General features: G+C 38.6%; 2 protein-coding genes across 3 annotated transcripts; one reads left to right on the top strand and one right to left on the bottom strand.

Moving 5' to 3' along the window:
- The first annotated feature begins 1,300 nt into the window (after positions 1–1,300).
- Positions 1,301–7,665, top strand: plk1 (polo-like kinase 1 (Drosophila)). 2 transcript variants are annotated; one of them, XM_033972762.2, is made up of 11 exons: positions 1,301–1,996; positions 2,923–3,091; positions 3,869–4,013; positions 4,094–4,187; positions 4,773–5,001; positions 5,081–5,120; positions 5,532–5,626; positions 5,707–5,784; positions 5,979–6,133; positions 6,537–6,719; positions 7,089–7,665. In XM_033972762.2, exons 1-11 carry the CDS (start codon positions 1,634–1,636, stop codon positions 7,281–7,283), a joined length of 1,746 nt encoding a protein of 581 aa, XP_033828653.1. In that variant the 5' UTR covers positions 1,301–1,633; the 3' UTR covers positions 7,284–7,665. The 2 variants fall into 2 exon arrangements, with proteins under 2 accessions (XP_033828653.1, XP_055088521.1); XM_055232546.1 differs by having other exon boundaries at positions 5,078–5,120.
- A 1,345-nt stretch (positions 7,666–9,010) lies between these two features.
- palb2 (partner and localizer of BRCA2) lies at positions 9,011–24,638 on the bottom strand. Its single transcript, XM_055221592.1, has 12 exons — positions 24,221–24,638; positions 23,348–23,407; positions 23,098–23,269; positions 19,663–21,603; positions 17,579–18,807; positions 16,053–16,205; positions 15,400–15,482; positions 14,533–14,679; positions 13,591–13,707; positions 12,985–13,072; positions 11,746–11,924; positions 9,011–10,069 (listed from the first exon to the last, which is right to left on the bottom strand). The coding sequence occupies exons 1-12, from the start codon at positions 24,296–24,298 to the stop codon at positions 9,817–9,819; spliced, it is 4,500 nt and encodes a 1,499-aa protein (XP_055077567.1). The 5' UTR covers positions 24,299–24,638; the 3' UTR covers positions 9,011–9,816.
- Between the last annotated feature and the right edge of the window lie 274 nt (positions 24,639–24,912).

Below are 24,912 nucleotides of genomic sequence, written 5' to 3'. Positions count from 1 at the left end.
TGGGCCAGCCCAACCTATAAGCTGACTAAGCAGCTGCTTAGGGCCCCGAGGCCACAAGAGGGCCCCAAAGAGCTCATACATTTATATTGAAAATAATATATAAAGTTTTTAGGACACGGGGCTTGTGTGTTTACAGCAGCCTAAATATCTGGGCAGAGGTGAGGGCAACTATGTATTTACACTGGTGCAAGGACCATTTATAATGTAAATTTAAGCCCACTGTCGCCAACTGGGACATACTAAAATCCAGCAGAAAAGAAGAAAAAATGTCTAGAATTAAAAAAATCTGGACCATACCTTATATGTTTCTCTACTCTTCTTGTGACTATGGTAGTTGTGACATTCTGGATGTTTTCAATCTGATGTTGGTCATATAAATACAAATACAAATGATCAAGGTGATGAGAGCAGAGTCATAATGTTGTCAAATGTGAATCACAGGGACAAATTCAGCTCAGGGCCCCCTGAAAGCTAAGGGCGGCCCTGGCTGTCATATACATAAACACAAAAAGATTCTTTGAATGGCTAGTTGAGATGAATGGATAAAGAAGATATGACTCCCATAAAAGACCTGAAAGTTACTAAACCATAGAAACATATTGTACATAATAATTTCCCTAACATAGTTGTACACTTCCAAAATGCTCTAGTTTTACTTAATTTTGTATGTAATTATATTAAAGGTATAAAACGTCTATGTGATTGTACATTTCTATTGTCATGCTGTTCTTGTACTTTGTGTTATCACATTCAAATTTCCCCACTGTGGGACCAATAGAAGTTCTCGTATCTTATCTTACAACTTCAGTAAATCACAAAACCAGTGTTAAGTGATGACTAAAGCTTTCTAATGAATAAACAAGGATAAAAAGTCAGGACTAAATCTAAAAACTAGACTAAACAAGAGCTGAAACCACAAAAACAAGTGAGCAAAAAAATGACCAAGCATGGGTCTAAACCAGGTCTAAATCAGAACTAAACTCGGTCTAGACTAAATTTTAACTCGGTCTCAGCCAGAACCAAACTATTAATACAATGTTTATTCGAATACATAATCACAATCCCGCATTTAACTGAATTTCGAAACAGCCAAAACTCGAAAAACAACTGAACGTGCCTTGTTAAAGACCACTCCGCCTACATTTCCCATCAGACTTTTGTTTGAGGAAGCCCGTCATCCCTCCGACCAATCACATGCCAGCGCGTTGAGCAGCCGTTTCGTGATTGGCTATTTTTATGTTCGCTCTCCCGTGATGCCTTGCGCGCTGCTTCGGAATTCAAATGTAGCGGGCCAATCAGCATGCGCGTAACGACTGGCACAGCATTTTAAACTTCTACTGGAGACTTGTCAAAGGACGGAGTAAGGCTGTGGCTGCACGCTCTTGGAGAGGTTAGAAAGCACAAGTTTTAATGTAAGCAGGCGAGTTTTAGCGTTAGATTAGTTTTTATTCGTGTTTGAATGCGATTTAATGTTTTTTGATTGGCGTTTATGAGGACTTCGGACTTTGGCTTTTACGCGTTGCTTGGTAAGGGCCTGCGTCAGACTAAACGTACATTTATCACGTAATCTACGATAAGATAGGGTTTTAAAGTTTTGAATTAAAATAAGGAAGGAGAAAAGGGTAGTTTTAAGATGAGCGCAGGCGTCGCGAAGCCCAGTTCAGCAGCCGCAAATGGCGACCCCAAATCGGCTCCGCTCAAAGAGATCCCCGACATCCTGGTCGACTCCCGCACCATGCGCCGTTACTCCAGAGGCCGGTTCCTGGGCAAGGGAGGCTTCGCCAAGTGCTTCGAGATCACGGACCTCGAGAGCAAGCAGGTGTTCGCCGGTAAGATCGTGCCCAAAGCTCTGATCCTGAAGCAGCACCAGCGGGAGAAGATGAGCTCTGAGATCGCCATCCACAAGAGCCTGAACCATCCGAATGTGGTGGGCTTCCATGGGTTCTTCGAGGATGACGACTTTGTGTTCGTGGTGCTGGAGCTGTGCAGGAGACGGGTGAGTGATTAGGGCTCAGGGGAAGGGGACTTGATGGTAAAAGGCCAACGGTTGCCATAACCAGACCCTGTTCAGTTGTCTTTATCTTTCACATGTTTGCACTCTCATTCAAATGCCATTGTCTAAGAGTCTCATCCCAGTGTTTCCCACAAGTTTATACCGAGACTATGGTGGCACAAGCTATCCATTCTTGAATAATTTCATTCAGTATAATATGTGGGGAATAAATGTGACTTTTTGGCTTTTCTGATTTAAAAAAATGTTCTTAATGTACATAGTACACTGCAAACTGACAATGCAAGCACATTTTTTTTCTCAGTGCTTATGTTTTAATTTTACACAATATTTACTTTTAAATGTAATACATTTTTTGAAGCGTCTTTGCTAGACACTGAAGTTTCAAATAAAATCTAACAAAAAGCATGATGCCTTGGGCCTGTCTCATCTGCTGCAGCTCAAGGTGCTAAATGGTCTCCTTCACACTAGTTAATTACAGCTTGCATTTCAGGGCAGATATGTTTAGACAGTTCGCCGTGGAAACCAGGGCACCTACATGTTTACCTTGCACAGTGGGAGGAGACTAGATTCCCAAGAGATTACAGCAGGTCCCAGGTTTGATTCCTGAACCATATGGGGCATCTCATAGGAAGGGGGAAATGATGTTGCTTACTCACAAAATAAGATCAATAAAGATGCAGCCAGACAATGCAGACTGCATACTTTTATTAAAATAAATGGTTAACTGGTAGTGTATACTGGCAGTGTATCATATATTCACTCTCCCTCCTCTGTACCTGTACTGTATATATTCAGAGAAGGGAGCAAAACCAAAGAAATGTTTTACAGATTTTTGACATGGGACATGTCTGATTTTGTTTGTTCTTTTTAGACTGGTAGTTAATGGGTAGCTATATTCTGTTTTGTAGTCCCTGCTGGAGCTACACAAACGCCGTAAGGCTGTGACCGAGCCAGAAGCACGTTACTTGATGATGCAGCTGCTGAAGGGGGTCCAGTACCTCCACAACAACCGCATCATCCACAGAGACCTGAAGCTCGGCAACATCTTCCTCAACGATGACATGGACCTCAAGATCGGTAACTGCTCTGCACACACTGCACCTGGGAGTGGTTATACTAGTTAAATTGGAAAAGGGTATATTGGACATATTATGCAGTCTTTTGCATTCAAACCAAGTATGGAAAATGTGAGTCACAAAGTTCATTTGAGAGTTTTTTGCCATTTACCTCCTTGAAGTTGTATTTAGAGTGATTCATGCATGTTTGGGTAAGCTTTATACTTCTGCATTCAAGACATCATTGCTCTAAAAAAAATCTACTTTGCCATACATGCCCCCTGATCTGTACTACATCCTCAGTACTTTTTTCTTAAACAGAGATAAACATGGCATTTTGTGGCGTTTTGTAGCCATTTTAGCACAAATGGAAGGAAAATGTTCAAATTATACAATAATGGGCAGAACAGATTTTAAAGACAATTACAATTATAGGCTAATTTTGCTTTAGAAAATGCCAAACCCAAATCTGGCATTTGCAGGAGGAATGGATTTTTCATTGGTGGAATGAGTTGCTGTATTTGGATAGAGTAGACCAAACCCACCGGCAACTGACAATGGAATTAGAACTTTCAGATCTTGCTTACAAAAGGAGGGTAAAAATGTATTTGTCTTAGGCATACCGTACAATGCAAAACTCAAGTATTTACTACCCATATCCATAGACTGGTGGATTCAGATAATTCTTCCATTGAGTTAAATGCTGTCGAACCCAAAGTGCGTTGTGGAAATTTATATATATTTGGATCATGTAAGTTTATTAGTAATTCATCAATACCATTCCATCTTCACTTTGCAGGGGACTTTGGACTGGCCACAAAGATCGAGTTTGATGGTGAGAGAAAGAAGACTCTGTGTGGGACACCCAACTACATCGCCCCCGAGGTGCTGTGCAAGAAGGGTCACAGCTATGAGGTGGATGTGTGGTCGCTCGGCTGCATACTGTGAGTGTGGATTCGATTATCAGACTGTGTGGTTGTATGAGGAGGGGGAAGGTAAATCTAATGTCTTGTGCTGGTCCCAGATACACGCTGCTGGTGGGTAAGCCTCCATTTGAGACGTCCTGCTTGAAGGAGACCTACAGCCGCATCAAGAAGAATAACTACACCATCCCCTGGGTAACTACAGCCTCAAAGTTATGCAGGTCTTTTCGCTGAAGAGCTTTGAAGTCTTTGAAGAGCTTACAGCAGACCATTATGCAAAATTGACTTTTCAGAGCTTATATAGTTTTATTGCTGTTTTCCCTCTCCATTTACTCACACAAATCACTCCCAAAAAACAAATTTGGCTATGCTTGAGCAATCTTTAATTGCTTATTTTCAAGACGCCATATTGCAGATCAACCCCCGTTTTCACTGACATATACTGACTGCTCTGTACTTTGAAACTGTTGAATTCTAAAGAAAAAGAAAATAAAATTGGAGAACATAGTCATTACAGTACAAAGCGTGATGTGCGACTATCCATATTACAATTAAAATAATGCAAATTATAATGTAATTATCCATGGGTGTCATGGATTATAACTATAGCAGGCTCAAGCACAATGTCTTCAAGTTCTTGTTTGACGTGTAAGTATTGTACAAACGGATGGTGGAATTACCTTTAGGGTCATGCAGGTATTTTGGTTTATAGAGGTGTTTTTATTCTCACATAAACCTTTTTATAAGCCAGTCATTGAAGGATCTCCTCTTCTCCTGCAGCACATTAACCCCTCAGCCTCGTCCCTGATCAAACGCATGCTGCACGCAGACCCCTCCCAGAGGCCCACCGTCACAGAGCTGCTCACGGATGACTTCATGGTGTCCGGGTACGTGCCTCAGCGCCTGCCCACCACCTGTCTCACTGTGCCCCCCCGCTTCTCCATCGCCCCCTCTACTGCGCCCGAGATGCAGAGCCAGAGACGGCCACTCACTGCCATCAACAATAAGGGTAACCACAGCAACCAGGGAGGGAGCATGTGTGGGAGTGTGAGGTTTCTGATGGTTAATGTGTTGTGTGTTTGTAACAGGGATGGAGAATGTAGAGGTGAAGGAGGAACAGCCCCAAAAGTGAGTATGAAGAGCTAATACTCTGCATCAAAATGGTTTATAGAGATTTTCTGTGCAACTTGGCTGCAAACCAAAAATCACAATTGTACAATTATTCACGATTATTGACGCCATAACCAAACGGCGACATCTTTCACTATCTTCATTTACACAAACACTCACCATTTGGAAGACTTCATTGACTAGCTGTATGTGGCATTAACATTTAAGTCTCCATTGGAATTAGAAAATTATGGCTGTGAAATCTGCTAAATATGCATAGACCTATCAACAATTTAACTTTTAAAATTTTCCCCCAATAAAATTAGAAAGTAGGTACCAGTACCACCTGCTTGTCCACTATGCCGCTTTGACTTCCATGCTTCAGCATGTGTGCCTCTTATTAAAATTGTCCTCGTTGCGTGTCTATAGAGAGCCAGATCAGGACTCACACCTGAGGGACCTGCTGAAGCAGATAATCAGCCTCATATCTGTCAACCCTTCAGAGAGGGTCAATGTCCGACAAGGTATCAAGTTACTACTACTACGACACTGTTGAGTGCCCCCATGGTCTTTCAAACAATTTGGCATTTTCCTCTTGTTTCAGAGGAGGCTGAGGACCCTGCCTGCATCCCCATTTTCTGGATCAGCAAATGGGTGGACTACTCTGATAAATATGGTCTTGGTAAGAATGGGCTCATCCAATCTTGTAGATGTGATGGAAGCATTTTTACCATCAAACATAAGTAATTTAAAAACATTTCTGCCACCAAATCTCTCATAGTAAATATTCTTATTGGTCTTGAATCTTTACCCAAAACTACTAAACAAAGGCTGATTTCATCAGTACAGTTTCAGAATATGTGCTCTGTGCTTCAGGGTACCAGCTCTGTGACAACAGTGTGGGTGTGTTGTTTAATGACTACACTCGTCTGATCATGTATGCTGATGGAGACAGTCTGCAGTACATCGACAAAACCGCGGCCGAGTCCTACCTCAGCGTGCGCTCCTACCCCCAGACTTTAAACAAAAAGGTCAGTACCAAACCCTACAACTAGGCACTAAACAAGAGGGTCAGTACAACCAGGATCCTGCCTACACAGGAGCATACGGAGAAAAGTACCCCAAAACTACTGGACTGCAAACATTTTGATTGAGAAGTGTGTGGAAATTGGACTGTGTAAATTCATAACCACAAATAATTGTGAAATTCATAACAATTTAATTTTGACAGTAAAGGTGGGCAATGTGTCAACTGAAAGATGACACTAAGATATTATTGCAGCTTCTGACAATCCTTTCATTTCTTATCTTCAAAATGTCACGTTGTAAAAGATGGCCCGATAAATGGCCCCTTGTATATCATGTGGGAGGTCAGTTGTTCACTCTAATTGGTTCTTGCCTTTCGATCTGACTTTTGTCTCTTGTTCTGTGCAGATAACACTACTAAAATACTTCAGGAACTACATGAGCGAACATCTTTTGAAGACTGGAGCCAACATGGCAAGGCGGGAAGGCGATGAGTTGGCCAGGATGCCCTACCTGTCTCTGTGGTTCAGAACAAAGAGCGCCATAGTCCTGCACCTTACTAATGGCACTGTACAGATCAACTTCTTCCAGGTCAGAACATGAGATGGCGTAAAATTGTGCCTTGCACTATTGTTGTAACATGGGATTTAAGTCAGATGCCCTTTCAATCAGTCCTTTCTAAGTAGACCTCAGGCAGGTTTTTCTGGTAAAATTTTCGAGTCCAGGACAGTTAGAATGGGGGGGGGGGGGGACCACACACAGCTGGAACGGCTGTGAAGTTATCAATTGGACCAAGAAGTGACATAATCATTTAACATCTCTATACAGCAGACAAGACAATCGGGCCCTTGCTCTTTTTGTATCATAGATGTAGTTGGCTAAAACACAACATTTGACAAACTACATTTTGGTCATGACTGTAGGCCTGTGCTGACACCAGTTCTCTCCCCTCTCCTTTAGGACCACACCAAGATGATCCTGTGTCCTCTGATGGGTGCTGTCACGTACATCAACGAGAAGAAGGACTTCCGCACTTACAAGATGTCTCTTTTGGAGGAGTACGGCTGCACCAAGGAGCTAGCCAGCCGCATTCGCTACGCCAAGCTAATGGTGGAGAAGCTAATCGACAGCAAACCCTCAGCCGCAGCACAGTAGACCACTCATCAGTCTTAACCCACAGAGCTCCCACCTGTACAGTTTAGAATCGGGACGCCCTGTTTTTATATTGTTGAAGTTATTTTCTATATTTAAATTTGTGCTGGTGCCTGCTTGTGTTCGGCTGTGTTTTTGACAGCACATGTTCACATTGAGTTAGCGCTAAATGACTTTTTGGCAAATGTGTGATGGAATGTTTCTCACATTTTTGTGTCTGTCTGTAGAAATTTTACTGTCTTTTATCATGTCCATTCTCTCTTTGGTAGCTTTCCATGTTTTCAGTGTCTTCTCAACACTGTACAGCTGTGTACACACTTTTGGATATACACCCACATTTAAAGACCTCCACCAAAAATAAAGAATAAAGATTGTTTCTACCAGACATCATTGCTATCTATGCTGAGTTTAATTCCAGGGTGGGTGAAGTCCAAATGAGTAAATGTGGCAAATGTTTTACATCATTTCAAGTAGCAATTTGAAAAGTACAGAAATGCAAGAAGTAGTGCTGAGTTCTAAACCAGTCCCTCTTTCTGTGTCAACACTGTCCCAAGTGGCATTTTGGATGGAAATGTCAAACTACGCACAAATATATTCTGAGTTTAAAGCTACATTTAACAATTGCTGTTGCTGTAATGTGGCTCTAACTATTGTGCAATTAAGAGATGTTTTGGCCCATGTGTAGAGTATGGTTGCTAGGCAACAGTTGTTTAACCTGGCACTTTAAATTAATTAGTTCCCCTTTATTGTAAATTCATGTTGACTACTCCTGATGTTCCCAAATGTTTCAGGCAAAGACCCACAAAATAAACCTACAACCAATTTAATGAAACAAAATTGGTGATCATTTTAAGAGTCAAAACATTTTATGTATTTGGACTCAAATTCACTAAAATATACTGTTTTCAACTGAACATTATTTTTTTTAAATCTTGAAATACAATTCATTTTCCATGGGAAAGTTACAAGTCAGGTTTATGGCGAGACAAGCCCTTCAGAGCAAGAGCAATTTTTTGTGCAATAAACTATTATCTCAATATTTTTATTTGCATCTGTTTTTTAACTGCAATGATACACGGAGGGGCTTATTTTTTATTTTAGGAATTTTAATTATTTTGTTTGTAAAAGTCTAAAAAGTGTCTCTTGGACCAAAGTATTGATAATGAGATACTTTGCTGCCCCTTAGTGGTCAAAGATGAACACTGTCACTAAATAAAAACATTTCACCTTGTACTTCTTACACTAGTTATATGCCACAAACTACTTGCTAATCTTTTGGTTTATTTAAGGTTTAGTGTTGGTGTAAACAAACAGACCAAACAAATGAGATTCTGTTTCAGCTTATACATTTGAACTCCTTAGTCCTTTTTGATTATGTTCTTGTTTTGGATTGAAAGTACTCGTATTGTTATGAGCCAATTAAGTGCATCATCACATAACTAGACCCACCTCCAATTTCACAAGTTTAGGGCTGCCACTAATAACATAAAAATGTGCAATAACATTTTTGAAATTCTCTTTAATTTTAGATGTTATTATCACTCTGTCAGAAAACCTCTGTTTGGATGCAATGTAATTATAATTAAATAATTCATTTTAGTAAATCATATTCAAAATAAGATAAAAACAAAAACAAAAACATAAAATACACCAAAGTTGAAATCACAAAAGTTTAATGTTAACCATAAAATAACTCTTTATAATAGTTAAAATCTGTAAATTTACAAAAGCAGTGTTGAAAAGTCAGCAGCACTAGTTTATTAAACACATCTTCAAAAGTAAGGTACTTAAAGGGGCACTATCACTTTTCTGATGGTGAGGTCGGCCACCTGCTTGTCTGCGTGTTATTACTTGGCCTGGAATGTTCATGAGTATGGCATATAACTGTATCTATATTCATGGGAATACATGTTTTCCAAAATAAATTTTAAGCAATAAAAACATTAGGAATTGAATAAATGCCAGATGGATATGTTTATGTTTGGTGGGAGGGGTATGGCACCTGCTTGTCTCCATGGAGATGTTATTACTTGGTCTGGAATGTTCCACAGTATAGCATTAACCTTAACTATCTTGCAGTTTCATTCATGGGTGTGGTTATTGCTCAAAAAGTACTTTACAAAGGTGCATTATTAGTGTGAGTGGGGTCCTCTTTCCTCAGATCTATCATGTAACATACAGAGCTAGTTGGATTTAAAAATGGGGTATTACACTTGTAAGGGGTATTCATTGTTATCACATACGTAGATACCCATGTTACCTTTTAATTGTTTTGAAAATGCTATATTTGCCGTAAACCACATATTAACATGTTTTATACGTTTAACTTTCATTTTTGTTTTCTAAGTCCCCCCACTCCACCTTCAAACAGAAAGAAGTGTCCAAAAAATTCGGTTTTCCATAATACCACCTCTTAAATGTCAAGCTGTGGAACATTTGAGCCAAAGTAACAAAACCTCCATGAAGACCAGATCACCCCTCATGTGAAAAGTGCCATAGTGTGCCTTTAAATTGTTTTGAATTCCTGCACACATTTTTACTCCGGATGTCTCAGTGTTGTGATAACAGTGGTAGTCCCTTGGCTGTAGTGGTGCAGCGTCACTTCTCCGGTGTGCACAGCAGTCATCAGGATGCCCGGGGACCCCCACCGAGCCAGCTGCCAGCCCTGCCTCTCTGGAGTGGCACACACTGGCTGGGGGTCCCTTGGGTCCTCCAGATCCCAGACACACACACTGCCTTTCTGACTGAGCCCCAGGACATGGGAGCCCAACACATCTGTCGCAATCAATCTGGAACAGAGCAGATGAAATTAACAATATGAGTGATGTTTATAAGGCCAGATTTACAGCAGTATTTCCGTTTCACATGTATAAATATGTACTAAAAATTATGAATTGGTCCAGTTTTGACTTGACTACATAAATGTTAATGTTAATTATCTTTATTCATGTGCTATATCTATCTAATCATTTTGTATTAAAGGTGCACCATCACAGGTCCATGTATTTTTTTTATCATACCCAACTGACAAGGATTACTATACATTTTGTCCATTTGCAATATTAATCTAAAACAACTTAATAAATTGGGTCCATTGACTTGACAAAATGACAGAGCTGAAAAGTCGTGCATTGGGAGGGTAGGTGAATTTTCAGAGTAGTCATGGTATAAATAGAGGACAATAAAACACAAGCATGAATCACACATATATGTTTGAGTTAATGATGAGGGGCAAGTGCAATTGTAACCTGGTAAAAGCTTTTAAAGCCGTGGTACCTGATTTTCAAACTATGAAAAATGAAATATGCTTTTAAATCTATCTAACTAGTCCCTAGGTCTCACAAAATCACTAGTATTCACATGCAAGAATTATGTGTCCCTTACCACAGCTTTTTCAGATGGAACAGAGAAGTAGAGTGGACCACCCCAAACTGTTATAAAGTGGCTCACATGGCTCCTGGCTCAAGTTTGCAATAGATAAAATGTTTTATAATTAAATGAAGACTGTGTGTACCCGTCTGGTTTTGCTTTTCAAAACACTTTCTGGCAGAAAAAACACATTTTACTCATTTATGAAGAAAAAGTTGGGTATTTCAGCATTAGAGCAGAACTAGGTAACAAAAATACATATTTAACCATCATAGGGACTTACAAAGACATTTAATGAGGTAAAAATGCCACTTAGTTCTGCATTAAAGGTGATTTTGCAGAATATGTCCTCTTTAGTGAAGCCGACTGTTAATTTAGTGTTAATCCATAATTAAAGGTGCACCAAGTAATTTTTCTGGTGGATGGTCTGTCATCTCTTTGTCTCCATGGAGATGTTTCCCGCTTTTACTGAGATGTTCCACAGCATGGCATAAAACTTGCATCTATTTAATTTCAGGGCCCTCTCCACAGATCTGGCTTGTAACTTGGCCTGGTGGTGTCTCCCGTTTGTCTCCCTCCACCAGAAATGTTACACAGTCCACCTTTAATTATGTATTAACACTAAATTAACAATAGAGTTCATTGAAGGGGGACATATTTTGCAGAGATCACCATGTCACCTTTTATAGTTTTGTTGCTATATTAGCCGAAAACGAAGCATTAACATGTTTTATAATTTTCACTTTTGTTTTTAACACTCTGCACATCACATCAGGTTTGTGAAGTTGTAGACTATTGTTTTGTAACATGCACTTGTATATTTATGGAGAACTGTTGTGTGGGAGCAGGCGTGAATTAGGTTTGTGGGCTGAGAATTGGACAGAATCTCACAGCTATCCCGTAAAGAGGGTTAGAATAGGGGCTGGGAGAGATTGCTAAAATACTCAAACAAGCAATGGGGACAATGTTATAACATGGTAGATAGCTCCATAAAGTCGATTTTGCTAATAATAATAGCCCAATTTAAATTTAAATTGATTAAAATAGTCCGCTATGTGAAATAATGCTTTGGGCATAAGGTGTGTGTTCTCCTCACCTGCCACTCCATTGTTTAGGTAAACACAAGCCAGTGGCCAAGACTGACTTTCCATTTTTTGGGTTAGCAGCCATCAGAGAAAACACAAACTCCTCTTCTTCCACCTCAGCCTCCTGATCTCCATTCAGCTCCTTCAAGAATCCTGGGAAGTGGTGTTGCAGCAGAACAAAGAGCAGCCCCTGTGGACAATCAAACAACATTTTGACTGTCCACAGGGGGTGTTTAAGATTATCACTAATCTAAACAAGATAACACACACTGGATTAAAGATTACTTCATAATCTATATAATAATTAACAATATAACATATGCTGATAATAAGAGACACTGGTCCATTGAATTCCTATTTTAAAAAATGTCTATGCAAGATTTGTTTGATCTGGAGTCTTAATTTTTCAAAGAAAATGTATGTACCGAGCAGTGGGTGGAGATGAGTGGGTGGAGGTGAAAACTGAAAATTTCTGAGCAGTCAAGCCTTAAAAGCAGGGCAATAAAGGATTACGCAAACAGGCATGAATCAACCAAAATACATCTCATCTCTCTTATTTAATTAAAAGTAAAAGGTCAGAAAAGACTATTTAAAAATTAATAAGTTCACAAGAAGCTTAAAGCTCACAAGAAGCATTTTATTTTATTTTTTACATAAAAATGATTCTTGTGAGCTTTAAGCCATGTTATAATGTTGTCAGATCATTAAAAACATAGCTGGAGCTGTGTTTTGTTTCATTAACACATGTAACCCTTTATTATTAGTCAGCTACCTTTTACCTTTAGTTCAGCAGAGATTGGCAATTCCAGAGCTGAAATTATCCAAATGATCCTAGTGAAGGTGTATAGAGTTTAAAAATACCATGAAGCACTTCCTGTACTTTAAGAGTTTAAACAAGAGAGAAATGTGAGAAATGTTAATGCTTGTCTGAGAAAAGTGTATAAAGTGTGTGGTGAGGAGTTTTACAGCCTTAAAACATATATAATTGTAAAAAATAAAGCTGACTACTTTGCGGATTTCGCCGATTGCAGGTTATTTTCAGAATGTAACCCCCATGATAAACGAGGAACCACTGTATTACAATATGACATCACAAGGTAGAACAGAGTGTTTTCTGTTACAGAAAAGAACTCACCCTAAATATCTGGCATTTGTGTGTTTAACATGTGTGAATGAAACAAAACACAACTGCAGGTCTGTTTTTGATGACATATACCAAATTAACAAATAAGTAAAATCATCAGACATACATTAGAGGAGTATCCTCTGAGGCAGGCTGAATGTGAGAGCCTATGTCCCAGTGTGAACTTCTTTAGCAGACGTCCAGTCCCCATGTTCCTGACACACAAACACTGTGTTAGGGAGAGACCAAAGAACGCCATCATATCTGCTGATTTAACTATGCAGTACAGTGGATTAAAAAGTGAATTAGACTAGAATTGGTGAAGTATTTTTTGGGCTTTGGTACTTGGACGATACTTCTTAGGTACCTATAGCGGTATTAATCACTATTAATCATCATTATTAGAACCCCAAATAACAATAATAATATACTATTATACTATTTCTTTGAAGAAAACATAATAATAATAATAATAATAATAATAATAATTATTATTATTATTATTGAGAATAATAATAATAATTGGTTAATATTAGTGACTGTTTTTCACATGTTGAGACAGTAAAAATCAGATACAGTGCCTTTAAATGCTGCTTCAGTAAGCATGACATATTTTATGTTATGTATTCAAATTTAAATTCAACTCTTTACCTTTGGATTTTTGTCCAGAGCATATTAATGTAAATATTTCAATACAAATATGTAAAAGAATTTAGTAGATGATAGATCTCACCAGATGAAGAGGGAGCCAGACTGATCCATCCCAATCAGAGCATCTGGGAGTCCCTCCACAGGAGCCACAGAGCTGAGGAGAGCCCCAGGAGGCACCAGGGCCTGGGCCTGTGGAGGGCTGCAGAGGACAGGACAAGATTATCTTGGTTAACCCATAATAGAGACGTTCTGGTTACTACAATATCATAAAAACTACAAAATAATAATCATGATAATTTCAATGAAATATATTCTCCCAAAACAATTAACTTAAATGTAAAGTCATAATATCAGCCTGTTTATGCTTTACCTCTACGTATTTTACATTTAAGGTCCTATATTACACAAAATTGAGCTTTTAGCCATGTTATAATGTTACCTCATCAAAAAAGTATTTGGGGTTGTGTTTTGTTTCATTCACACATGATTGAGTAACCCTTCATAATTAGTTTGTCCACATCTCCAAAAATAGATCATAATCTTGTTCATTGTAAACTGCAATATCAATTTTAAATGGATTAGTAATAGAAACAGGTCTTCAATGACTTCCTGTTCAAAACTGGAGAAGTGATAGTAGCACTTATGCTCATGGTGTCATTTTACTTTAGCAAGCAGCAAATTTGAATCATTTACTTGTTTTTATTATCATCAGGTATGACCTGGAGGCTACATTTTTTAAAATAATTGCAAGTAAGTACAGAGCAGAGGGTGGTGATAGGGGGTACGTAAAAACTGACATTTCCTGATCACTCAAGCCTCAAATGCAGAACAATACAGGATTATGCAACCATGCATGGATCAATCAAAATACAACTTGGGTAAGAAGTCGATTTTACATATGGTAGTAAATCAGATGGTAAACAATCACAAATAATTGTTCAGTTGTGATGTTTCTTCACACATTAATTATAATAACCTCTCCAGACCCATAGTCTTATCTGTGGTTCAACCCTCACATCCTTACCTGCTCTCAGACAGAGTGTAGACCTGCAGACTGGAGCAGGCAGAGGTATGACAGCAGCACACCACTCTGGACTTAGGAGCAGCGATGGCCATGTGAGTGGTCCGGGTATCCAGCAGGCTTTGGGTCAGAGTGGAGCAGGACAGCACTCTAAGGCCAAAGGGAAAAAGAAAGACAGCTTTATTAAGAGCTGAAAGGGCTTTGATTTTGTAATGCTATTTTTCTTTTGTTGATGTGTTACATATTTTTTTTATTATATATATTTAAATGACACAAAGAATGAACCCACTGTAATTATTGGAAAAATATTATAAAAGCATGACGTCCTAATGCATCATCATTTGTGGGTGACTGTGGTTTTAAGTAAAAATGGGTAATACATATTATATTTTTTGTGGTAGAGATAAGCATATATAAGTATATCATAAATAATAACAACATATAAAATGAGAGTAAGAATAAAATCTTTCAATCTATAAAGTTTTATATTTATGCACCTGTGGTTTAATTTTACAGCAAAAAATATCTGATTCTGGACTTTATTCTTGTCAGGAGAGTAAAAATATAATTTTTATCAGTATTGACCATTAAGTTTAACGGGCCTGTATCTGATTTTTTCCCCATGCATTTGAGCTAAATATGTCTTTCCCCAGTACAGATATATTATATAAGCAGCTCTTGAGGTAAAAGTAAGTCTGCTATGTACTGTCTGTAGCTAATTAGGAATCATTTTATGTAATGTATTCAGGAAGTACACATTAGCATACTAGCTGCTGTTAGCATTACCGTGACGGCATAGCTCCGGTCTGGTCACTGACAGTTGTGCTTATAAACTCATCACATAAGGTATTTATATATTTCTTTCTTCACCTGACTTGTCTGATTTCCAGTTGACCCAGTGTTAAACAGAAGTGGTCTGTAGTGTCTGGGATTGGAAACACATGAAGCACAGGCTGCAAACAAAACACAAGCACACAACAATGTTCTCATTTGAACAGGGCATATACCAAATAAAAAGAGATGAACGGTGTGTTCACACTTGCACATAGACCATATCAATATTAGGGCTAAATTGTGACTAAACCTGGAATTAGACCTGGATTAGACCAGAACAGAACCAGGATTGGAACAGGACATAAGGACTAAACTGGGCTCAAACCAGGACTATAGCAAAACGTGTGACTGTTTCCCAAAAACAGATGTGTTGTTGTCACATGTTTTTCATCACTCTGAAAACCATAGATATATTTGGTCCATAATTGAAATCATAAATTCACCTGGTGAGAAGGAATAGAATAGTTATAATCTGATTAGCAATGCTTGTTAGTCACTGTAGATCCATCATCCATATAAAACCTTACATTCTTAAAAACATAATGGTCAGCTAAGACACCATTGACTAAATTATTGTCTAAAGAACTAAAGGACTACAGCCCTATTGTAATCACTATTGATTACAATAAAATTGTCCAGTCCTAGTGCCCAGTGTCTCCTAAACTTATAGAAGGCTGTTCTGAATTCACCTCCTGAAAGTTCCATGTGTGGGTCAGCCTCCAGTCACTGGTCTGTACGTGGCTCCAGACACTCACGCTCCACTTCCCTGCTGCAGCCACACTCACAGAGCCAGAGGAGGAGGGGACACAGCACATGTCCACCAGGCTGCCTCTGGATCCCGCCTGCACACACAAAAATGCTCTTAATTCTGTGTTAAATTACTGTTAAATACCTTTGCAATGGTATTATTTCACGCTGTACAAATCAAACATATGTAGACAATGTGTTCTCGACACGGCTTGAATGCTTGAATTTGACTTCTGCTGGCAAAAGTAGGTACTGCAGCATTTTGAAAAATAAAAATAAAATTAATTCCACATGACCCTAAAATAAGAATGTTTTGTAATGAAGCAGTTGGGAAACACTTGGAACCAAAAAATATTTTCTTAAAGCAGGAGACAACCTTTTTATTACCTTTATTACCATACATCTATAATACACATATAAAACATATTACAGCCAGTAAAACCAATTTGAACACATCAAAGGTGAACTAAGTAATTGTTCTGATGCTTACCTCCTTGTCTCTTCACATAGATTGTCTTGCCTAGAATGTTCCACTATGGCATTAAACGTATCTATCTCCATAAACAAGCTGGTGACACCACCTGTCTAAGTTACAGGCCAGGTTTGTGGAGAAGAAACTCTGCTGACAGTAAGACTGCTTGTATTTTTGAGCGATAAAAACACCTGCAGTTAAATAAATGCAAGATAGCAAAGTTTAATGCCATACTGTGGAACATTCAGGTAAAGCAATCATCAGCAATCTCCCTGGAAAACTGTAGGTGGCAAATCATCCACTAGAAAAGTTACACAGACTACCTTTAAGGGCACTGTACCTGATTTTTACTGTCTTAAAAACCTGAAAAGCTGGACTAGTTCATTATAAACAGTTTGCAGTGGTCCAAGTTATACCTCACTTTCCTTATGCATCTGAGCATCCTAAGAATTCCTTGAATTTATAAGCACATTTCACAACTCTCAGAGACCAGAGCGGAGTTTTGCTGTGATGATAAAGCTTGCAACAACTAGCATGTTAACGCACACTTCCTGATTATCGGACAATAAAACATATAATTAGATGCAGGCAGCACGCAGTGGACATACTTTGACTTCAAGAGATGCTTTTACAATATATCTGAACCGGGGCAAGACAAATTCTCTCAAATACATGAGCGATTAAACTGGCTCTTGACAGATTGATATGTGTAGCCCTCTGAACCTCTACACATTAATCTGGGATAGCTCTCCCTGAAAGCGTTTGGAAAAAATAAACGAGCAGTAAAACAAATACTTTACGTTGATTTGTCAAAACGTCACAACAGCGGAACAGGTCGAAAAATAAAACTTTAGTTAATTCCAGTTAAGAGAAAAGCACAGGTGTCTTGTCTGTCCACAACTGCACATGCTTCCCTCTGCACATATTTCAGAAACAAAATCTGAGACCTGGTCTTGCTGGCAAGGCTAATAGGAGATAGTAAGATAGTGTATATACCTTTAAAGTGTATGTGTTGTCTGTAGCTTCCTCTCCTTGTCTTTGGGCCCTTGCCTCCAGCTGATTCTGGGCTGGTCTGAGCTCCTGTTGTTCCAGGACCTCCCACTGGCCATGGCTCGGGTGTGTGGGGGGTGTTGGGGGCAGGCTGGGTGGCAGAGGTCTGAGGGAAGGGCAGGGTGAGAGAGTGGGGGGAGAGAGGGCTTCAGAGCTAAGGCTGTGAGCTGGAGGAGGGGTGAGAAGAGGGGGAGAGAGTGGACACACTGCACCCATTTCGGGCTTTTCCAGTCGGGGTGTAAAACCAACCGGGGGCAGGGTGAAAGAGCAGGATGAGGAGCAGAGGGAAGGGCTCAGGAGCAGCTGTGAGGGGGTGCGGTTGTCTGTCAATTTAGTTTTTTCTAATTTCTCAGTTTTCGTTAGAATATTTTCTGTGAAATTTTGAGGTGAATTTTGAAATGCAGAATTGTTTTTTGGTGGAATATTCCTATCACTCCGAGCTGCTATTTCAAGAACGTGACTGTCATTTTCCAAGATGCTAATTTCTACATTCAAACATTCAGAATCTGCATTACCTGAAGATTTGAGCATTGTTGCATTATTATCACTGTTTGCTTTATTTTCTGGCAAAGTTTCTCTATCCTTTACCATGCCTTTCTTCTCCAGTGGTGTACCATTTAATTTGGACATCTGATCTTCACTGTAATTTTGACTGTTTTGCTCTTCTGAATTTGGATGATTTAAATGAAATGAGTTTGCCACATTTGTATATTCTGGTTCTGAAGGTTCTGAATTGTAAATCTCTGGACTAGAGCATCCAACCTGCTTTTCTTGGTTTAGAATTTCAAATTTATTACCCTGTATGTTTTCCCTTTCATTTGAATCTATGAAGTTCTCCACTAACACTTGGTTTGCTTTACCTATTGGTGATACAGAGACGTATTCTGTTTCAGGTGTAGGGGAGGGAGACACAGGACTAAGCGGTGGTGAGTGTGCGTAGTGGTTGGTAAATGTTGTCGTCTTGTTGGATGTGGATATAAGCTGTTCCACTCCAGAAGCAATTTGTCGAAGTTTGAGTAGCTTCAGCGAGCCGAACTGGTCATCAGGCAGGTGGAAGTCCAGCATGTCAGAGCGGAGCAGAGTTTTGAGGAGAGGAAGAGAGGGCAGAGGGGAGAGAGGAAGGAGGTCGTTCTGGGAAGAAGAGGGCAAGAGGAGAGAGGGCCAGTCTTCTGGACCTGGAGGAGACCACAAGGACAGATACTATAATATGGTATAGTATAGTAATATTGGAGGGATGTCAACAATAGTGAATACTTTGAATAATGATTATGATTTAAACATGTAATAGCAAAATTCCTGGGGGAATTTGATTTAAATGGAAATTACACTGAGTAACTCAAGTGACAGCAAATGAAAACAATAGTGTTTTTAAAAAAGAAATTTTGCTTTAATAAAAAGTCACAATATAATGTAATGAGCACCTGTAGTAATGTATACAGTGTGACTGATTGTTCGTTGTGTGATACACTGTACATATTCTTAAAAAAAGGTTTGTCTATTTTTCATTTTAAAACTTACTTTGTTGGATTATAATTTTTATGTAACATTAAAATAGTATTTACTTTTGCAGTGGCAATGAACATCTTCATTTTGGAAATGATGGAAATGTATTGCTATAAATTATTTGTACTCAATGCTCAAATCTAGGCCCAAAACAGTTTTGTGTAAGACAGGAAAGATTTTATTCTGAACTTTTTAATTTTAAAATGATTATTCATTATGATTATGTTTGTATTAGTTTGTTTATTATTATGCTTTTATTTGTTATTCTGCAAAGAAATTTGAATTACTTTGTGTACAATTGTGCTCTAAAAATAAACTTACTTTATTTTATTCTATGTAATAAGAAACTACTGTGATCAATTGTCATACAAATGTAAATTTACAGTGTGTCTTCAAAATATTTGTAATAAAATTTCAATCCAATTCAACACACCTTCAGTATATTTTAGTTTGTAGAAAAACAAATTACAGCATAGGAATTACACTGCATGAAATTTAAATAAAAATGTATGCATTGTCAAACTTACCATCTTTACCATCATTCGTATTGCTTTGGTTGGGTTGGCGAAAGATGAGGTCACTTGCCGGTACATTCAAAGTCTGTCCTTCATTTTTTACTTCAACCCCAGTATCTGCACCACATGCATCTTTAGGATGGACCTCCTCTGACTCTGGATCTTCAGACTTGAGGACAAAGGGGGGGACTAAGCTACAGGAAGGGGACAAAGCTACAGAAATATCATTTGTTTGTGTTTTATTTGCGTTTTCTTTCATGTCCTCTTTAAGTCTTCCTCGGCCTCTCCCCCTACCTCCTCTTCCTCGTCTCCCTCGCCTCGCTCTGCTCGGAGTTGCAATGGCTGACACTGAACCTCGATCTAAACTCAGGGAGACAAACTCACAAGAACTTGGACTTTTACTTCCAGAAACATCTTTAGAGGCTTCGAGAACGGACCCATCTTCTGAAACTGTCCGATTCAGCATTCTACTCCTCCCCCTGCCCCTACACCTCCTCTGCCTCCCCTTATGGAGATGGGACAAAATTACAGCGTTCATATCGGGTTGGCTCTGCGACACAGACATGCGCCGAGTGGTTCTGACGTAGTACTCTGCTGGGAAAAGTAGTCCATCAATGAGAGTGCAAGAATCTAGGAGTCTTTGGCCACTATCTTCTGGTTCAGTCTTCTCCACTCTGACTTTGGTGCTGTTTGCATTTGTTTTGCTGTCTCTATTTGTGTCTTCAGTTTGATGTTTTCCATTCTCATAAACATCTTCCAACTCTGAATACATTTTATGATTGTCCTTAAATGGAGATACTTTAGTTTCCATTTGCAAAGAGGCAAAATTAGACATTTTTACCTCACAATTTGAAACCTTTTCTAGAGCTAGCTGTTGGTTTGCTGTCTCTTCTTTTTTAACCGTTGCATCTTCTGCTCGATGTTTTCCATTCACATAGACATCTTCTAACTTTGACACTACTTTGGCTTCAAAAAGCAAAGACACAAAGTTTGAAGATTTTTCTTCATTGTTTGAGACCATATGAACTACCTTTTCTGGAGTTAGCTGATGATTTGCGTTCTCTTCTTTTTCAACTTGGGCATCTTCTGCCTGACTGGTTCCATTCTCATAAGCATCTCCTTCTTTGAACTGATTTTTATTGTTGTCCTTATGTGGTGAAATGTCTTTAGCTTCAAACTGCAAACAAGCAGAGTCTGACAAGTTTTCTTGGCAAGTTGAGACCACATCAACTCCCTTTTCTGGAGTTCGCTGTTGATTTGCAGTCTTTTCCTTTTCAACCTTGGTATCCTCTGCCTGATGTTTTCCATTCTCATAAACATGTAGTACTTTTAATACATTTTTATTGTTGTCTTTTGGTGGAGAAACTTGTTTACCTTCAAACAACAATGAAGTTGACAAGTTTTCTTGACTAAGTGAGACCATATTAACTCCCTGTTGCTGTTGCTTTGTTGTCTCTTCTTTTGCTACCTTAGCATCTTCTGTATGACAATTCAAAGTTAGATGTGAATGAATACTGTTTGTTACTGGAGACATCTCAGAGATCTGTATTTTTTCTTCACTATTTGAAACCATATCTTTTCCCTTTCTGATTACAAGCTGTTGATTTGCAGTCTCTTCTTTTTGTACATGACCTTGCAAGTTCCAGTGTGGTAGCAGCAGAGATGGAGATTCATATGGGGAAAACAGGCTTTCGTGTAGAACAGGTGGATCATTTAATCGTTCCTCCTCTCCTTCCTGGGTCTTCTTTGGTTGGTCATGGCTGTTGGCAGTGGGTGGGTCTGACTGAGCACTCCTCTTTTCCCAGCGGAGGCGGCTGCGCCGGGAGCGGAGGCGGAGGGCAGGACTGCTTTTGGGGACCAGAGTCGAGTCCTGGCTGGAGTCAGAGGTTGGGATGTCGGAGCAGACGGTCTGTTTACATTTTTCAGGGCTCTTTTCAACAGCACCGGCCAGACCTGTAGAAAAGACAGCAGCAGCTAATATAATAAAGATTATTGTGAGAAGAAACACCACGATTTAACGAATATTCATGAATATTGACAACAAACAACAGTGAAATCCTTAACTTCCTTTAATTTCCATTGTAAAACATGTGACAATGGAAACAAAAGAAAACTTTCTATATGACACAGTAATGTTGAAAAGATGGATAAAAAAAGCACTGTACATTAATTGTACTTTTTGGAGTACAGAATGAATGGAAATGACTTGCTTCTAAAATTGTTATGATTATTATTTTTTTGCCATTAGAAATTATATTGTGACCTGTACAATCACAATTATTCATTAAATGAATACATATTCTTGACATACCTCGTGTTTTTTCTTGCAGCCCTATTATGACTAATACAGAAAAGGAAATTATTCTGGCCCACTCACCTAATCTACAGTGTGGTATAAAAGATGTTGTTACAGCACTTGGCATAGACTGACTGTATATTATTGCTACAGCACGCCAATATCTTTGTGTTGTTCTGTTTAAGTTTTTGTTAAAATCTGTGTAGCAACAGCTGCTGTCAGACTGTACAATGAATAATGTTAGCCCTCTACATGTGTAATCAACCTGTAGCAAACAATGTGCAATACTGTAGCAGAATGTGAATCATTCCCTGTATAATAAACAGAAGTCACTTTACCTGCTTTTTTTTTCATATGCAGCACTGTACATAACCATAGTAGCCATAGCCATGTATTTTAGCGTAGTGTTGAAGCCTATTTTTACTTTACTTGCACACTGTTGTTGTGTTATGTTTAATTCTATTTCAATATTTATTTAACTTTATGTTTAAGTGCATATTTCTATTCTTCTTGAATTAGAATTAGAATTCACTAGAATTTCCCCTTTGTGGGGCAATGGTTCCATTGTCTAATAAATGAATAAATAAAAAGTTTCTAATGAATTATTTCAAAATCAAATTCTTGTTTTCTAGCCCTTCAAGTAAATTTTTGACAGTAGATAAGTGAACTGAAAGGTTTGTCCCAAATTCAGTAGCATGAATAGTGTAGCCTAGTTATGTTGTCTAGAAAGAATGTACATAACCTGAATAATATCCTCACTATTACTGTGGCAGTGGTGGAAAGGGTACTGAAAATTTGTACTCTAGATAAAATACTCTGGACTCAGTAATGTATAATTGTAAATGCAATTAAGTACAATTACAATGGTATAATTATGCTAAATTACAAGTAAATGTTTAAAATCTAAACGTACCCCAAAATCTAATCAATTACATTAACTTGAGCATTAGTAATTGGTAGTTATGTTGCACAACTGTATTATAGTCTGCTATAATGGCAACGTGATGTAGCCAGATTGTAGAGATTCAAGCATTCTATGGGATTTTCAAATGATAAAAAACAACAACCATATCCCCATCTTTTCAGTATTACTACTTTAAAAATATGGCAGATGGCATTAGTTTTGGTCTATCTCTGAATACCATACTAACCAGGAGAAGCCCTCTGTGTGTGACCTCTGCCTGGGTAAGACTCCTTAGTTTCCTCCTGCTCCATTGCAGATGAGGGCGTTGGTTTAGCGGCTGATTCGGTTTGCTCATGGTGGTTGTGTCGAGTGATCTGGTTCCTCACATGCTTGCGCACTGATGCCACTCGCTCAGCCCGCTAACACAAAGGTACATTTTAAAAACTAAGAACTTGTACACTCTACAGTCATTTTATAAATACAGTTTTGAGTTTTACCTTGAGTCTCTGGACTGTTCGGAGGTATTCCTTTTGTAAGAGTGCCAACTTTCGACGAAGCTGAGAAAAATAACATGAAGGTTAGGATTTCGGAACTAGAAGCAACAGTAACCAAAGCATGTATAGTTAGACGCAGTTTTAAAATATTATATGTACTGCATTTATTATTGTATAATTTTTATATATGATTGCCCAACCATAAGAAACTGACATACAAAAACCTATAAACAAAAATTAAAATAATGAGTCAAACATTTTTTTTTTTTGCATTCAGTTTAAATTGCTACCATTCTACCATGGTACAGGTCTATAATAGTTTCATCTATTCGAGGTAAGATTAGGGTCAGGGTTTCTTTTTTTCCTTTTTGGATACTTGAAATCATCATAAGAATTTTAATTAGATTACAATCTGAAAAGCACCAATTCCATTTAGTCTACATAAAGCCATAGAATGTAACATTTTAGCCATGTTTTTTTTTTTGTTTTTTCATTTTGGTTGTTTTTATTTCACTGAAAAATGTATAAAAGCATGTGTCCATACTGTGAGCGGGCTTGCATCTCTTCCTTCTCCTCTCCCTGCTTGTTTCCTTTGGCTTCCACAGTATGCCATAAAATATATCTATGTCTAATATGTGAAATGGTCCAAAGTATGGTTTTAACTCATTTCCGTCCTACCTGTTCGTCAAAATTGTACTTTTGAGATATTTTTCACATAGACTATCTCTAAGGATTTGAGGAATACTGTTTGGTAATCAATGCAATGCTGTTACTTGAGAAGATTCTGACTACTACTTACTATTATGCTAAGCTTGTTTAAATGATTTCATTGACACAGTAGCTCATGATCACTTCTGTACAGGTCTCTCATCTCACCTTCTCCTTGTCGTTGTTGTGCAGAGTGCTCCTCAGCTGCTCCTCACAGTGCAGCAGATCCCCCAGCCTATCCTCCATCGTGGCCCTTACACCGGGATCAGGGCAATGGTTGTGTACTGCTACATACGTAACTGTAGTTTTTACTCCATCTTACCAAACGTAAAGGCCCTTGCCATCTAGTTACGTCTATTCACCTGACTCGCCCTTGGTTCACACTTAGCAAGTTAAACTACATAAACAACACGCTTCAGACGCACGCGCTGGTTGAATACACTGTACAAAAGCACGTAAACAATGAGAACGATATCGCATTGGTATGATAAATAACTTATAAAAGAGTAAAAAGAGTTACTCCGTTAACAAAATGTTGCTGTGTCGTCTGTTTGGGACTCTGATCGATGCTCTCTGAGATCGACACACTTCACGTTTCCCGCGGTGGCAGCTGGTCCTGCGGTTCAGGCTCGAGCAGTGGAGCCGCGAGCATTCGATTAGCACAAATGGGCAAAGGAAAGTTTAAAATTTGCGGAATTTTTTGCTGTTAATCTTCCAATAATAATAATTTAACTTGTAATATTAGCTATCTGTTGCTCGGACTTGTCAAAAGAGACGTCAAGGTTTGTTTGAAATGTTAGTAGCAGCAAATAAAGTAATTGCACACTAATTAAATAAAGCTAACAGGCAAACAGCTGATA

The sequence above is a fragment of the Periophthalmus magnuspinnatus genome, chromosome 1 (genome assembly GCF_009829125.3).
Source record: "Periophthalmus magnuspinnatus isolate fPerMag1 chromosome 1, fPerMag1.2.pri, whole genome shotgun sequence".
Taxonomy (NCBI): Eukaryota; Metazoa; Chordata; class Actinopteri; order Gobiiformes; family Gobiidae; genus Periophthalmus; species Periophthalmus magnuspinnatus.
This window is presented reverse-complemented; position numbering and strand designations above follow the sequence as displayed.